At 35.0% G+C, this 15,599-nt stretch overlaps 1 protein-coding gene across 1 annotated transcript in view; it reads left to right on the top strand.

Moving 5' to 3' along the window:
* LOC119425923 (CUB and sushi domain-containing protein 1) overlaps nucleotides 1-15,599 on the top strand; it is a 432,525-nt gene that overhangs the window by 315,532 nt on the left and 101,394 nt on the right. The window contains exons 26-29 of the mRNA XM_037693482.1: nucleotides 1,194-1,385; nucleotides 4,809-4,947; nucleotides 7,871-8,058; nucleotides 9,333-9,527. Coding sequence (XP_037549410.1) covers nucleotides 1,194-1,385; nucleotides 4,809-4,947; nucleotides 7,871-8,058; nucleotides 9,333-9,527 — 714 coding nt within the window. The remainder of the gene's footprint in view (nucleotides 1-1,193; nucleotides 1,386-4,808; nucleotides 4,948-7,870; nucleotides 8,059-9,332; nucleotides 9,528-15,599) is intronic.

Raw genomic sequence — 15,599 nt, 5'->3', positions numbered from 1 at the left:
TACACACTCAAGTATATACATACATATATACATATATACATGTAATATATATGTGTGTGTGTGTGGGGGGGGGCTTGAGTGTGTAATAAGTTAGGCATTTTTACTGTACATAACATACTTTTTGAATTATATTTACATCTGCATAATTTACTGTAACCCTAACTCACAAAACTTTGTCATATATTATAGCTTCTTTTAAACACATCATGCATATTTAAATCCAGTAATTTTTATCTCCCTCTGCATCTTGCTATCCACCTCATATTTAAAACAATAAATATTTACACTCACTAACATGGTAATCAAAGCACTGCTATTCCATTACTATGGTAATGATTCTTCATATTTACCTCAGCTGATTTACTAAAGAGCTGCACGCTCTCAAACAGGCCAAGGTTTCATGAACACTATGGGTGACTTACTACATTTTTTATTCTGGTTTTGTTCTTTCTTTATAAGTACTGAGCTGAACTGAGGAGAAAGTCATATTTCATGCTAGGTAAATAAAAAAAATGTACCTTTTTTTTTGGTCAAACACAATTTAGGATTAAAATATTAACAAATTTCAATTGCAGTTGTAATTTATTAAAGAAATGCATAAAAAAATCTTGATATTTTTTCGTTGTTTTTGGCCATATATTTTTGGTACAATTGGTCTTTTTTATTTCATTAAATTTAACAGATTTCACTTTAATATTTATTCTACTTTAAAAATATATCCTTCAAACTTCACAGATAAATACCCTGTGTAATAAATACCCTGTGTAATAAATACCCTGTGTAATAAATACCCTGTGCTGTTAAAGCTGGTTTTTGTCAGACCTTTCTGTAATGCAAACTTTCTATCATGGAGCACTTGCTGCGTAACAACAACAACAATAATAATAATAATAATAATAATAGTAATAATACCAATAATAATAATAATAGGCTAAAGTGGTTTCTGTAAAGGTGTAATAAATAACCTATAAATAGGATAAATGAAAAATAAATATATAAATCATTGACAATATAATCACTTAAAACCTCAGTAAGATGTAATGTCATTTCTCACTAATACAAACATGTCGTTTCATCTTTATCTACTCCCTTTTCTAAAATGATGTCTAAGTCAACAATAATTCAACATCTTGGCCTTTATTTATGCATTTGTTTCTTTGTTTTGTTTGTTTGTTCGTTAATTCATTCTCCAGCCACAACAGCGACTTCCTGCAATGACCCGGGCATCCCAGTCAATGGCTCTCGGTACGGGGACAGTAAGGAGCCTGGTGACAGTATGACCTTCCAGTGTGACCCAGGTTATCAGCGACAAGGTCAAGACACCATCACATGTGTGAGGATGGACAACAGGTTCTATTGGCAACCTGACCCTCCTACATGTATGGGTAGGTGTATAACTTTCTGCAGACTGCTGATGGTCTAACTAGATGTTTGTGCTTGCATGAGACCAACGTGGCGTGTTTTATTTCCAATTTGATCAAAAACATATAGGCTGTTTTTAGAGGTCGAACAAGTGTGAGTTTTATCCAAAATGTAATAAAATGGTCATGGAGATGGTTATAATGAAAATAACAGGCAATAAAGGTATTAAATTTAGATATGTATTATCAAAGAAGTTGAAGCTGCCTGTATATGGGTTCTTATATCAGAGCTTTAACAAGCTTGAGCACGTTTGCTTTATTTCTTTCTCAATTATCAGTACCAGCTGGCACGTCTGTACACTGAAGCCCAGTGATCGCTTGGATTTTCCTCTAAAGTTGATTCACACCTTTACTGTTTTCCCCATCCCAATGTTTTACTTATTTCTTAACTTTCACAGGTTTTCCAGTGATCTAAAAAATAAGGAAACTGAATTGGAGACCTTCAATTTGACTTTTTTTTTTCTTTTTTTTGCATCTGAAAATGTAGAAATAGAGTCCGTGTGACAAGAAAGACACCTTGTATCAACAAATACATCCTCAGTTTCTTTACCCAACAACTATAAAAGAAAATGTGGTCGCAACATATATGCTTTAAGCATGTCCACAGGTTCTTCTACTCAACTTTTCAAAAGTACATTGCTGGTGAATGTTTTAAGAATTCAAATACATACCGGTACACTGAGCTCAGTTTTTATGTGGCTTTGATTAGAGCAAATGTATGAGGCAACAATATCCTAAAGGTTCTGAGCTGTTCAAGTCTGAATTTTTCAAGCCCCGACTGAAATATGACATCACGTACATGTGAAAGTGGTATGTAAATAATGTGTACAAGCAGGTTAAATGTGCCATAGTAAGAAGCATGTTGCCCACCTGACAACTTGCTCCAAAGAAACGCTGATATTTCCATGGATTAAAGTTCTCAGCCGCGACGGAGTTCCGTGATTTTGAACGTGGCCAGGACGGATTTCCGTCATCTGTAAAAAATGAGGAGGAAGAAAAAGTGTTTTGTTGTGGTCTTGTTAAAGCCATCCAATCTAACAATGATACAAAGAGAACCAGAGACACCAAAGAGAACAAAGTTTGACCCAAACAGAGCAGTTCAGGGCGGGTCGTGCTGTCTGCTTCACGGTGAGCAGCAGAGATAAACTCAAGAGGACAAGTCAAGGAGGACACCCGGCTAACCTACCAGAACCGCCCGCCGCTTCATGAAGGAGATGACGTAATAAATTATTAAACATCTATGCATTCAATGTGACCAATTCATAGCAGCCAGGGGAGATACCAGAACTGATACACCATCACCCCCACCCCTTCCTGCACCAAGCCTCGACCTCCCTGGACTTTTGTATCTAAAATCTTTGTATTAAATGTTGATGTGTTCGGAGCGTCGTCTTCATTGTACAGACATGTGCAACCTGCACACATGACTGAACTCCGAGTCTGAGAGGGACAGAGACGTGCACCACCGAGGGAACGTGCACAGCCTGTGTGTCTCTCTTACAGTGAGAGGTTGTTTCTGTTGCTTTAGTTTAAAACAATTTTTTTTAAAAAGTCTATAAAACAAATATATGCACCAGACCGTAGCAGAGATGTGCGTCTTTGTTTAACTTTAATTTATCTCCAAAACTCACAAAGTTCTCTGTGAGTCAGTTTCAGATGTTTAGTTTATCATAAATGTCTGAAAATATTCATTTCTACATGATGTTTTAACAACAACAAGGTGTGTCTGCTTGGATGAACTAAACTTGATTATATGTAGAATCATACTGATAGGTAACTTTACTCTGATTAATGCAATTTAATAAATGACCAAATATGATAAATAAATTCTATTATATAACTATACAAGCGAAAATCCTGTACATATAATCCCTTTGAATTAAATAATCATTTTAGTGGAAAAATCTGTTTAAAAAAAAAAAATATTTAACCTCTTCAAAGGACTTTTTGTGATATATATATATATATATATATATATATATGACAACCCCTCTAAAAGTAAATTACAGAAATGTTGTTAAAAGTAATTTCTTCCTTCAGAATGCTGTTGGTGTTGATGGTGCTTTATTAGAGAACACTATACTGTGTACTTTTGGTACTATACACACTATACTGTATAATTTTATGGCAGCACCTCGTCAATGGACATCCTGCATGCAGAGGGAAGCTCTCAAATGTGTGGGATTGGTATGTGTGTGTGTGTGTGTGTTTTAATTCAAGTATTTGCCTTTTTTTTTCATGTGAAATGACACCACTTCATTTTTTTGTTGTTTCTTTCTTCTCTTTATTATTAGCAAACATTAAAATAATTTATTCTGAGATACTGAGAAAACTTGAGTTTCCTTTACAACGATGCCTGTGAAACATGCTGTGTGTTCTTTCCAGTGCTGCTGCCTTGACCCTGTGTCAGGGACCTGGTGGTTCCAATAACCTTAATTTGTTTTGGACTCTGTCAGCTTTAGATTTTTTTTTTTTTTCCAACAAGGTTGGGTCAGGTCCTCTGGACCTGGATGATCCACTACGAGAAGGTGCTGCTTATGTTGAACTTGCCGCAACTCCTCAGACTGAAGAAGTCTTCGGATAAAAGACAACACTTTTCAACAAAAAAATAATCCGTCCAGAGGGCCTGACTCAACCTTCTTAGATTTATCTACCTGGATTACTGAGCATGCATCAGCACATTAGTTTTTTTGTTGTTGTTGCTGTTGTTAATATTTATTTTGTTTTGCTTCATTCCCTATTTCAGTCACCTTCAGTTGCATGAAAGTATGTGAATTCTTTGTATTTACAAGTTCGGATGGTTAAGCACATTACATACAATATGTACAAACAGCAGTGCATTTCTGAGCTAGGGTTCAGGATAAGGTCATTAATTTTGATGTTTTGCAACTGTCAGTACATTTGTATTCCCCTGCCTGCATCAATAATGATATCATATTTACCCCCCCCCCCCCCCCCCACACACACACACACACACACAAACACACAATCAAAAGAATTGCCTCAATGTTACAAAGTCATATTGCACATTACCAAATTGCTGCTTGAATGCTTTTTTGTTTCTCTCGACGCTGTATCTCCCCTGCTTTACAGCTTAATGTGGACCAAAATCACTACTGGGTCAATATTTCTCCTAACAGCCCCATACTTTGTAGCACCATTTCCGTATTTGTCTTTTCTTCGTTGTTTGGCTTAAATCCACTTTTAAAGACAAAGTAAACTAGCTACAGGCTAATTTTTCATTTCTTTACCCAACAACTGTCAGATTATCTGTTTCTTACCAACTTGTTTTGTCTCTGCCAATGTGTTAGTGAAATTAGCGGACAGTTATAATAATTTGTAATAATCTGTGCCTGTCTCTTTCTCTATTGATTTTGTTTTCTCAAGCAACGTGCGGGGGCAACGTCAGTGGTCCCTCTGGTGTCATTCTGTCTCCTAACTACCCACAGCCATACCCCGCTGGGAAAGAGTGTGACTGGAGAATCAGAGTCAACCCTGACTTTGTCATTGCCCTCATCTTCAAAAGGTAGTCTCGCTGCTGTATCTACAGAGGCGTTTGTCTCACGTGTTTAATATGTTTGTGAGAATTATTAATTTCTGAAGTCCACCAGTGACCCCCACAACCTAAAAAGGAAGAAGCGGGTAAAGATGATGGATGGATGGATGGATGGATGGATGGATGGATGCTCAATGTTATAGTCAGTTGTCACTTGATATTTTTCTGATTTATATTAGGGTTTTTTTTTGGTTGGTTTGGTGAATTCAATTAAAAAAAGAAAAAACAAATACACAAAAGCAAAAAAAAATTAAGATGTAGAAATATTCAGTGTAGATACTAAGTTTTTCTCCACATTTCGGTAAAGTAATATGATACTCGCGTTGAAATGCTTTTTAAATATAACATTAAAATGTCCCTTGACAACTGAAAACATCAATAAAATTGAGCTTAAAGCTGAGATTGTACCCAGCAAATCATCACAGCTCTCAAATTATTCAGTAGTCTAAATCAAACAATCAGCAAACATGTGGAGCTTTTTGAGAGTTGTGTCCTTGCCTTGATTGTGAAAATTTAAATTATTGTGCATTTCAAATGAAATTCTGACATTGTGTTTGTTTTGCTTGTTACTTTTGGGGATTGTTGTTTGAAAATCGTGTCTTACATCTGTCAGAAGTCAGGATTTGATGAAACATAAAGCAATAAAAAATGTTCTCCAGTTTATAAAAGGACAGTTTTAACATTGTCCTTATCCAGCTTGAAAATGTCTTATTCTAACACTTTCATTTTACTTTTAATCACATTAATTTGAAATTGCATTTTATGTTACTTACTATAAAACATATATAGATCATCCAAGTAATTAATCTATTTTCTGTGATTTTATATTTTTTTAGTTTAAAAGTATTTATCCAGTAAAGTTAAATGTGTTTTTAACTACTGTTGTTTGATGATTCACATCTGCTCCTTGCTGCTTGTTCAGAAAAGTTTTTTTTTTTTTTTTTTTTTGTCTGAATGTGTTCTTGACACAGTAGTAGTGCAATATGTTTTATTAAAACAAACTTTTTATTGTATACTTATTTGCATTATATTACATTGTAGTTTTTTAAAAATGTGTGGGCTTTATGTTTGTTTTGCTCAGAAATACACAAGTTATGCATATCTTACACCTGAAAGTTTAATTTAACTCTCAAGTTTGAATATCTTGTTTCATTCTTCTAGTAAAACTCTGTCCCATTTCTTCATCTTTTTAAGATCTTTCTGCTCTTTTGATCATATTTAGCAGCTTTAGTACTCACGTCCAAAATGTATCACTAATGCACAAGGTATTAACATGGCTCATTCAATGCTGTCTTAGAAGTGTGTGTGTGTGTGTGTGTGTGGGGGGGGGGGATGCTTAGGTGCAGTTAAAGCCCATTTAACACCATGCGCAAACACATATCTTAAACTTGAGCATTTGTTGTTATTATTTTAACTTTAATAATGACAACATGTATTAAGGCTCATGCTCTTATTTGATGTGTATGTTGCTGCTAAATATAACAAAGAAGTAGAAGAACTGTTAATAGAATAGTAAGCATTAAAAATACATGAATGCCACAGTTACAGCCATTATCTATTGTCCATTTGAGTGGAATGCCTTTTAGCTTTTTAAGTATTTTCGTAATTACAGTGCACAATAAAACTTAGTGTTAAAACATTGCACTGATGGCTGCCAACAAACAATTTTATTGTATAATTTAAATTTAAAAATTGAACAGGTTTTATGTTGCCTTTTTAGCAGCAACAAGCTACAATAAAATCAGAAGCTGAAACGATTCCAACAAGTACTCCGTAAAAACTATAAAACCAAAACAAAAGGCAAAGTAATGAATCAGAAAATGCTGATTGACTTAACAAACTGAAGCATTCTTACACTGTTAAATTTTATAATATCAACAAATGACATTTTTGGGGTATAGAAACAAACAAACAAACAAACAAAAAAGCAAACAAACATGCAAATTGAATCAAATTAATTAGTGAAAAAAGTAAAAGTGAGATACGACAACAACAAAGAAAACCATTATGTATAAAGTAGTCCCTCTTTTATCGCAGAGGATCCGTATCCTGACGCCCCGCGATAAGTGGAAAAACTGCAAAGTAGGAATAGTAGTACAAGTTGTAAATAGTAGTTTATTTTAGTATATATATATATATATATATATATATATATATATATATATAAATATATATATATATATATATAAAGGTGTTTTAAACCCTTACCATACTCTTGCAACAATGTTTCTAAACACTAAATGCTCTAAAAGAGCACAGCATGTCATTCATTCGACCTTTATTTATATAGATTAATCCCATTGAGACTCATGATGTCAACTCTCTGCCTCCTACCAGCGCTCGGCCACGCACACTTCTCCGCTGCAGAGCGGAGATATGACACACTGCAGGAGGACGCTTCTCCTGCAGCTGTGGGCTGCACAAATGTGCAGCAGGTGCTAAATAATTTAAAATAATTTATTTTAAATAAAAATATCATGCCGATTGCGTGGCTCATCCATCAATCAGCCAACTGTGTGTCATGCCCAATTTTACGTTGAAAAACCACAATAGAGCGAGTCAGTGTAAAATGAACCGCAAAGTCGCGAGGGACTACAGTGTAGCTCTGCTTTTATTTTTGACCAGAGCAGTTCCATTTCATAATCTCATCATAACTCAACCTTAATTCAAGTATTCATTAGCTGCACTCTTTCAATCAGTTAAATATTTTGGTGTCCTTGACACACACACAAAAATAAAATGTAATTCCTTGGTAGATTTATAATTTTCAGCTTAAAAAAAATGTTGAAAATATTATGTATGTAAAAGACTGAGAAGTCTTGCTGTTTACTAGATTTGTCAGAGTACAAAAACAGATACAACAAATTACATGTTTTTATAATTACTGTTTCAGTTTCAACATGGAGCCAAGTTATGACTTCCTGCACATCTACGAGGGTGACGATTCAAATGGGCCTCTACTAGCAAGTCTCCAAGGCAACCAGGCACCAGAGCGAATAGAAAGCAGCGGTAACGGACTCTTCCTGGCCTTCAGGTCTGATGCGTCGCTGGGCATGTCTGGATTTGCTATTGAATACAGAGGTATTTATCACATGTAAATTCCTGACTAACATGCTCTTTTATATTTTACAACAACGTAAACATGAAGTGGCCAGATGCAACAGAAAAAGTAAAGTATATGTAGGAACATAATGGGAGGGCTGTTGGTGATGGCACAGCATCCATATAACAAATTGTACAATTAATGACATAGCCTCGCATAAATATAATGATCAAATATGCTAAAAGTTGAATATTAGCAATAAATGTAGTGACGGTAGCAGTGGAAGATGTGGAAAGTGTTTGTAGACAACAAGAATGACACTGATTGCATGGTAACAGCAGTAATCACTAACAACAGTACAGTTCAATAAATCACTGCTCGATAATTTTAATCATGCTGTAAACTCCAATTAGTGTGAAAAACTCCAAATATTGACTAGTATTATCAGATGGGTTTATTGATCAGGTCAAATCAATGTGTGACACCTAGAAAATAAGAAGTACTTCATATCTTACTGTGTGCTTCTGTGTACAATACAAAGCCTTTATTTTCATTAAATTGTCTGCTCATTTAGCTTAAGAGTTAAAATGTCTATACATGAGTGCATGATGTGCAGACTGCATAATATTTTTAACTCTGTTCTTGTTACTTTTACCTTATACATGATGAGAAATCTTTTTTTTTCAGGTGAAGGAACATGCTGTTCCAAGTTTGTTCATGTGTTATCTCCACAGATTGTGACTAATGGTTTAATCCCTGTACTCAATCTCAGATTTGGCTGTTAAGCCTAATGGTAGCTAGAGCTGCCGTTTTTTACTTCTTATTTTTCTCCTTGTTTCTCTCACCTAATTCATTTTTTGTTGTTTATTCTTTACACTACCTTTTTGTTCATTATTTATTTCCTCTGTTCTACGAACTCTATACGTAAGATGCACTCTTGATCATCTCCATAGCTCTTTCTTTTCTTTACCTCTCTGCGTTTCCTCTTTTGATTTGATGTGGTGAGAATACAAAGGAGCAACAAGTTGTCTTAATGCCAAGTCAAACATTACTGACAGTATGTAGTTTTAATTGTTTTTCTCTTTTTCATACACACATTTTTTCACTTTGCTCATCTTTTACTTCTGTTCGGTTCTTTTTTTTTTTTTTTACACAGGGACTACATTTATCAGTATTATGTCTGTGCAGTTTCTGTTTTACTTTAAGACATTACTAAATGTAAAATAGTGAAAAAGATACAATTGCCCATTTTATTTACTGATACTCGTCTTGGCCTTTGACAAATAATATAACCTTTCTCCCCTCTCCACAGAAAAACCCAGAGAGGCCTGTTTTGACCCTGGTAACATTATGAATGCTAGCCGAACAGGCTATGACTACAAACTAGGATCACAGGTCTCGTATAGCTGTCATCATGGTTACACGATAGCGGGTAGAGACACCGTCACCTGTGTCATGGGACAAGATGGGAAACCAGTGTGGGACAAGGCACTGCCATCATGTAAAGGTAAGAGAGAATTGTAAAATCATAAATATGTATTAATTTATCTTAAAGAGAAAAGAGATACACAAACACGTTATAAATAATACCCATTTAAAACGACCAATGGTATCATTTAGGCTTCTTCTAATGTACAAGTACTGCAATGACCATTATGTTTCGTTTGGCATCAGTTTATTTCACTCTACTTGAAGTGAAGAGTGCATTTTGTTCTTTAAACATGTACATCAAAATGACATAATATACGTGTCTGGAAGTTGAAAAATATGTTTATTATGTTTACAGCTGTTGAATAAAATAAAATGTTTAACAAAATTGCTGAAACTCCTTTAAGTTGCCTAAATTGGCAAAAAAAAAAACACAGCTTGGGCAGTTGTGGTTGAGTGGTTAGATCAGTTGTCCTCCAATACGAGAGTTGGGAGTTTGATTCCACCAGCAGTCACATGTTGAAGTGTCCCTGGGCAAGACACTGAACCCCTCATTGCCTCCTATGTGTGTCCCATCAGTGTATGAATGTTATAAAGCACTGATTAGTCTGTGTACAGAAATTATAGAGTGCTGTGTGGATGGGTAAATGAGGGCACATATTGTAGTGTAAAGTGCTTTGAGTATCTTGATAAGATAGAAAGGTGCTATATAAGTACAGTCTATTTACCATTTACAATTTAAATTTATCCAACATATTTTTCTCTAACAAAAGCTGCAAGAGATGTTTTTTTAATTTTTTTTTTTTTTTTTTTTATAAGTGGACAAGTAGCTGACGAAGATGTAAGTCTAAAAACACCTACAGCCTATGAGTAGTATTTTAAAGTTTTTTTTTATTTTTTTAAATAAATGCAATATCCAGCAAATACCTGATTAAGGACTTAAGAGATGTCTTGAGATCCTGATTGTATTCTTAAAGTTGTTAGCCAATATCTCTTTGGGGATCCACTTGTTTGTGCAAAAATTGTATTTTATGTCTGTCAAACGATTTTCTTTTTGGTATTTACATAGATTCAACTAAATAAATGGGATCAAATTATCTTTGTGACAGGCTGCTGGTAACAAAGTGCCTGGAGTATGACAGAGCTTTAGGGTCCTGCTAAGAAAAAAAAAAAAATAATAAGAAAAAATAAGTTAAAAGCCATAAATTTATGAGAATAAAGTCACACAAGACTTATTTTTTCTGCTCTCATTTATTTATTTATTTTTTCCACGAGTCGGATCCACGACACGACCTGTCAGTCAATCCAGTAGGTGTGTCAGCAAATGACCAATCCGAAGCTAAATGCTCCTTACCTGCAGAGAGCTGCACTGCAGCCCATCAGAGCGTACCACCTTACTGTAAGCAGTTCAAAGTCCTGATACTGATAATAATCTGATGCTGATGTGCTCACAGATTATCAATCGTGTTTATAAAACCAATACCAAAGTATAACAACAAGATGCTCAACATTCTTCATTTTACCACAGTTATCAATCAACCTTTATTTAGACAGGTAAATCCCATTGAGCCTTGAGGACTCATTTACAAGAGAGACCTGATTTCAACAAAGAAAGATGACAACAATGGACAACAGCAACAACAATAAACAGTTATAAAAAGCATACTACAGTTTTTGTTTTTAATGCGGTAAACCTGCTTTATTGTGTCAGAGTTCGGATAATATTACGACTCATTTAGCTTCAGATTGGTCATTTGCTGACACGCCTACTGGATTGATTGACAGGTCACATTGTGGATCTGACTTGTGGACAAAAAAAATACAATAAAAGAGAGCTGAAAAAAAAAGTCTCATACGACTTTATTCTCATAATATTAAGACTTTATTTGACTTTAGTCTCGTAATACTAGGATTTTATTCTCCTAATTTTATGGCTTTTATTTATTTATTTTTCTTAGCGTGGCAGTGTAATTTATTTATTTTTTCTTAACGTGTCCCTAAAGCTCCGTAGTACTGGAGATCCACAACGGGTTATTTTCTAAATTTTTGAGGCACACATTCTTTTTTGAGTTTAGGAGCCTTTCAATGATTGAAAAAGTTCTAGGTCAAAATTAAGTGCTTTAACAATCAAACAAACCAACATAAATAAGATAAAAACTAACAAATGTCTTTTGAAATTGCTCAGGTCCTAGATAAATGGTTAAAAAATGTAAATAAATAAATAATACTTAAAATCTTGAAAAGCAGCTTTAAAAGATTGCAAGAAACCCTGGCACATTGGAGCTAAAATAATAATCAAAAGAACAGCTTAATATTTGTACACAACACAGTTCATCAGTAATTTATACTCATATACATGTACAATTTTAGGCAACTTATCCTGCTACTTAAAATGTATCCAGCTTCATTTACAGCCAGAACTTTGTCATTCCAATTTCACTCCTCTTATTGTTCTTTCTCCTATATGATTTAGATTTTCCAGCAATGGAAAATTACACGTCATACTCAATATACCATGTAACCCCATTAAGGTAGCAGTGTCATGCCAATTTATGATGACTGATATGTGGAAACTTGTTTAAATAAATGTGATACTTATTACTTGGAGTTACTTATCCAAAATCATTGGCTAATGAATGTGTGTATTTTTTTAGTGCTCAAGATTTGGAGGCATGTCTTGTTTGATTGGCAGCTCAAAGAGGCTATAATGTGACACCTACTACACCATTAAAACTGTTGTGTGTGTATGTGTGTGTGTGTGTGTGTGTGCGTGTGTCCATGTGCGCTATTAAAGTATAAGGCAACACATGAGGGTAGATGCAATATGGAAACGCACATAAATACAGACTTGCACTTTGTCCAGTTCAAAACTGTTTGATAAAGCTTCTGGGAAAGCTTTGTTTAATAATGCCCAAGTAGTGAAGGGGGTTGTGTATGGGAGTCGGAGCGAAAGAAAATGGAGTAATTGCTCTCAGACTTGCAATTTTAAAACCACAATAAATCACAGAGAGCTAAAAAAAAAAAAAAAAAAAAACACAGCCTATTAAATCATTTTGTCTAATCTACCTTCTCAGCTTTTTCTTCCTTTTTCTTAAAGAAATTACTGCCACATGTCACAGCGAAATATAAACCAAAAAGATTCATGTTGCAGGTTTGGTGACATTGTTGATTTTAAACTTTTATGAAATATATGTCAGTAAAAATGTATAGAAAATGTGATACTCATTTAACTCTAACCAAATCAAGTAAAAACTAAATAAATTTAAAGAAAACAAATACAAAAAACACAAAATTTAAGTCTTGCAGTTTATTTATTTATTATTACTATTATTATTATTATTGTTGTTAATAATAATAATAATAATAATAATGATTATGATTAATATGAAGGGGAGGGAATGTAAAGAACATCTAAGATGAGATGACCTGTATTATAGAATTATGGATGATTTAGTTAGTTTATCCATCCATCCATCCATTATCTTTTACCCGCATTTTCCTTTTTGGGTCACGGGGGTCACTGGTGCCCATGTCCAGCCATCGCTGTATGAGGACAGGTCTCCAGTCCATCACAGGACCACATAGAGACAAACGAGACAAACAGCCATACGCTCTCTCACTCACACCTAGGGACAATTTAGAGCCTCGAGGATTCATTTACAAGAGAGACCTGATTTCAACAAAGAATGATGACAACAATGGACAACAGCGACAACAATAAACAGTTATAAAAAGTCATACAGTCATACAGATTTTATTTTTTTTAACAAATAATATGGCTAAAAAGAGAAAAGTAACAAAAAACAGCTAGATTCTAAGGTGAATGTAGAAAACTAAAAACAGGAACATGTCTGCATTGGTCCCAGGAGTCCAACAGATTCTTAAAGCCACTTAGAGAGGTCAAGGTCGAGAGCTTCAAATCTTTTTGTAAGATATTCCAGGAAACAGGAGCGGGGTAGGAGAAGGTCCTTTTGCCTAGTTCAGTCCGCACTGAGGGAACACTGCAGGTAATAATGTCCTGAGAGCGCATGCCGTAGCTGCACTCACGCAGACACATGTACGAGGAGATATATGAAGGCAGCAGACCAAGAAGTGATTTAAAGATGAAAATGTACCAATTACCAATCAACCTAACATGCATGTTTTTGGTCTGTGGAAGGAAACCTGAGTACCCGGAGAAAACTCACGCATGCACGTAGAGAACATGCAAATTCCACCCAGAAAGGCCCCTGGCCGGGATTTGAACCAGGGCGACCCGCTAGCTGGAAGACGGCAGCTCTACCAACTGTGCCACCGTGCTGCCCTTAGTTGAGTTTATACTCTCATTAAAGACAGGACGTTGATAGAAACTTTAATATGAGTTTCTAGTTCACAGTACACAGCGTAACAAAGCAGTGTTCCTTCATGTTCAAGGTGCTATAAAATAATCAGTTTTGCAGTACTGACATTAAGTGCACATTGCAAGCATTTGAAACAATCCAAAACAAAAATATAGTAACCACACAAGACTACATAAAGTGTACTTGTGCAAACATGTGCAACTGGTGCGAAGTGGTAACAATAATACTGATGCGTTGACATAGTGCACTTCTCTGTTAAACTGTGGGGTCTGCACTACCTCCTCAGCAGTATTATTATTGTATTCCACTTTTTTGTGTTGCACAAATATTACACTCCTTTTAAGAGGGGAGAAAAGAAGTCAACTGCACTACTAAACTGATCTAGTATTTTATCAGTTATGTATAGGGCTCATAATAGCACATTACCTTTAAATATCCAATTAAATTTTGTTATAATTTTAAAGGGATAGAGATATTTGTGAAACTGAAATTTAGAACTAGTTTGACGTGACGGTCTACCTCAATCCAAGGGATTAGATTATGGAATAATCTGGAAAGTGATGTTAAAAATGCCAGAACAATGTGTATGTTTAAGACAATGATTAAAGCTGATTAAAAAAAAAAAATATATATATATATATATATATAGCTTAATATGTATTTGTATGAATTGTTGTTAAAGAAGGAATTATTTATTTTGTTTTATTTGAAGATTATTATTGTTTGAATTAATTGTTGGGGGGGGCGGGGGGAAGGGGCAGATATAAGATTTTTTTTCTTCATTCTGCTGCATTTCATTTTATTTGAGATTGCATTTCTTATTGCATATATAATTACTTTGTTTTGTTTTAAAAAATTAGTAAATTTATATAACATTAATTTGTTTAAAATGATTCTTTATCAGCTTAATTATAAATATACTTTTTTTTTCTTTTGTAAATATAAATCTAACCTAATTAACAATAACCTTCAGCAACTTAGTTTAGCTTTTTTTTTTTTTTCTGTTTGCTTACAGCCATAGAGTTTTGTAAATTGTACCAGCAATTTTAGGCATCCACGTCCATTGATAAATTATACAACAGAGCAAACTTTTTGAGGTTTTTTTTTTTTTTTATGGTCATGGTAATTTGGGCTGGACATCAGTATGTTCACAAAGTGAAGGCAGAAAATAAACTGTAACTAAACCCTGTGCTAGCCAGTCATTTTGCTCTTCTTACTCCCCTGACTCCAGTGTGATATTGAATTTCTCACCACATACTTAGGGAAGTTTCTCAGCCTCTCCGTCTGTCTCTCTATCTTTGGGCAGCTCTTGGAGCTTTTAGACCAAACTCATTAGACAGGGTGAGACCTTTTTAAATAATACATCTCCACTTACACTCCCTCCATATTATTTCTTCCTCCCTCTAATCCCTTCTTACATGCACTTTTTCCTCCTCTTCTTCCTTCTTCTTTTTTTTCCAACTGCCCACCTTCCCCCCTTATTTTACTTTCTTCCACCTCCTCTGTCTGCGTCTGATTTACTCTGTATTTTCCTTTCACTTTTTTCTCAAGCTCCCTCACTCCTTCTTGCTTTGACTCTCTCTAACACACACACACACACACACACACACACACACACATAAACACCTCCCATCTCAAACCACTCTTTTATTGGTTTCCATGGTAACTAAGAGCTGGTGCGAGAAAGAAGGAATTCTCTGTGACTGTTGATAGGGCTGTGTGTTTTTGTGTGTGTGTGTGTTTGTGTGTGTATGTGTGTGTGTGGTGTTGCTGGGGGGGGGGTGCAGGCGCGGGGGGGGGGGGGGGGGGGG

This window comes from Nematolebias whitei, chromosome 2 (genome assembly GCF_014905685.2).
Source record: "Nematolebias whitei isolate Nwh7 chromosome 2, NemWhi1, whole genome shotgun sequence".
Classification (NCBI taxonomy): Eukaryota; Metazoa; Chordata; class Actinopteri; order Cyprinodontiformes; family Rivulidae; genus Nematolebias; species Nematolebias whitei.
This window is presented reverse-complemented; position numbering and strand designations above follow the sequence as displayed.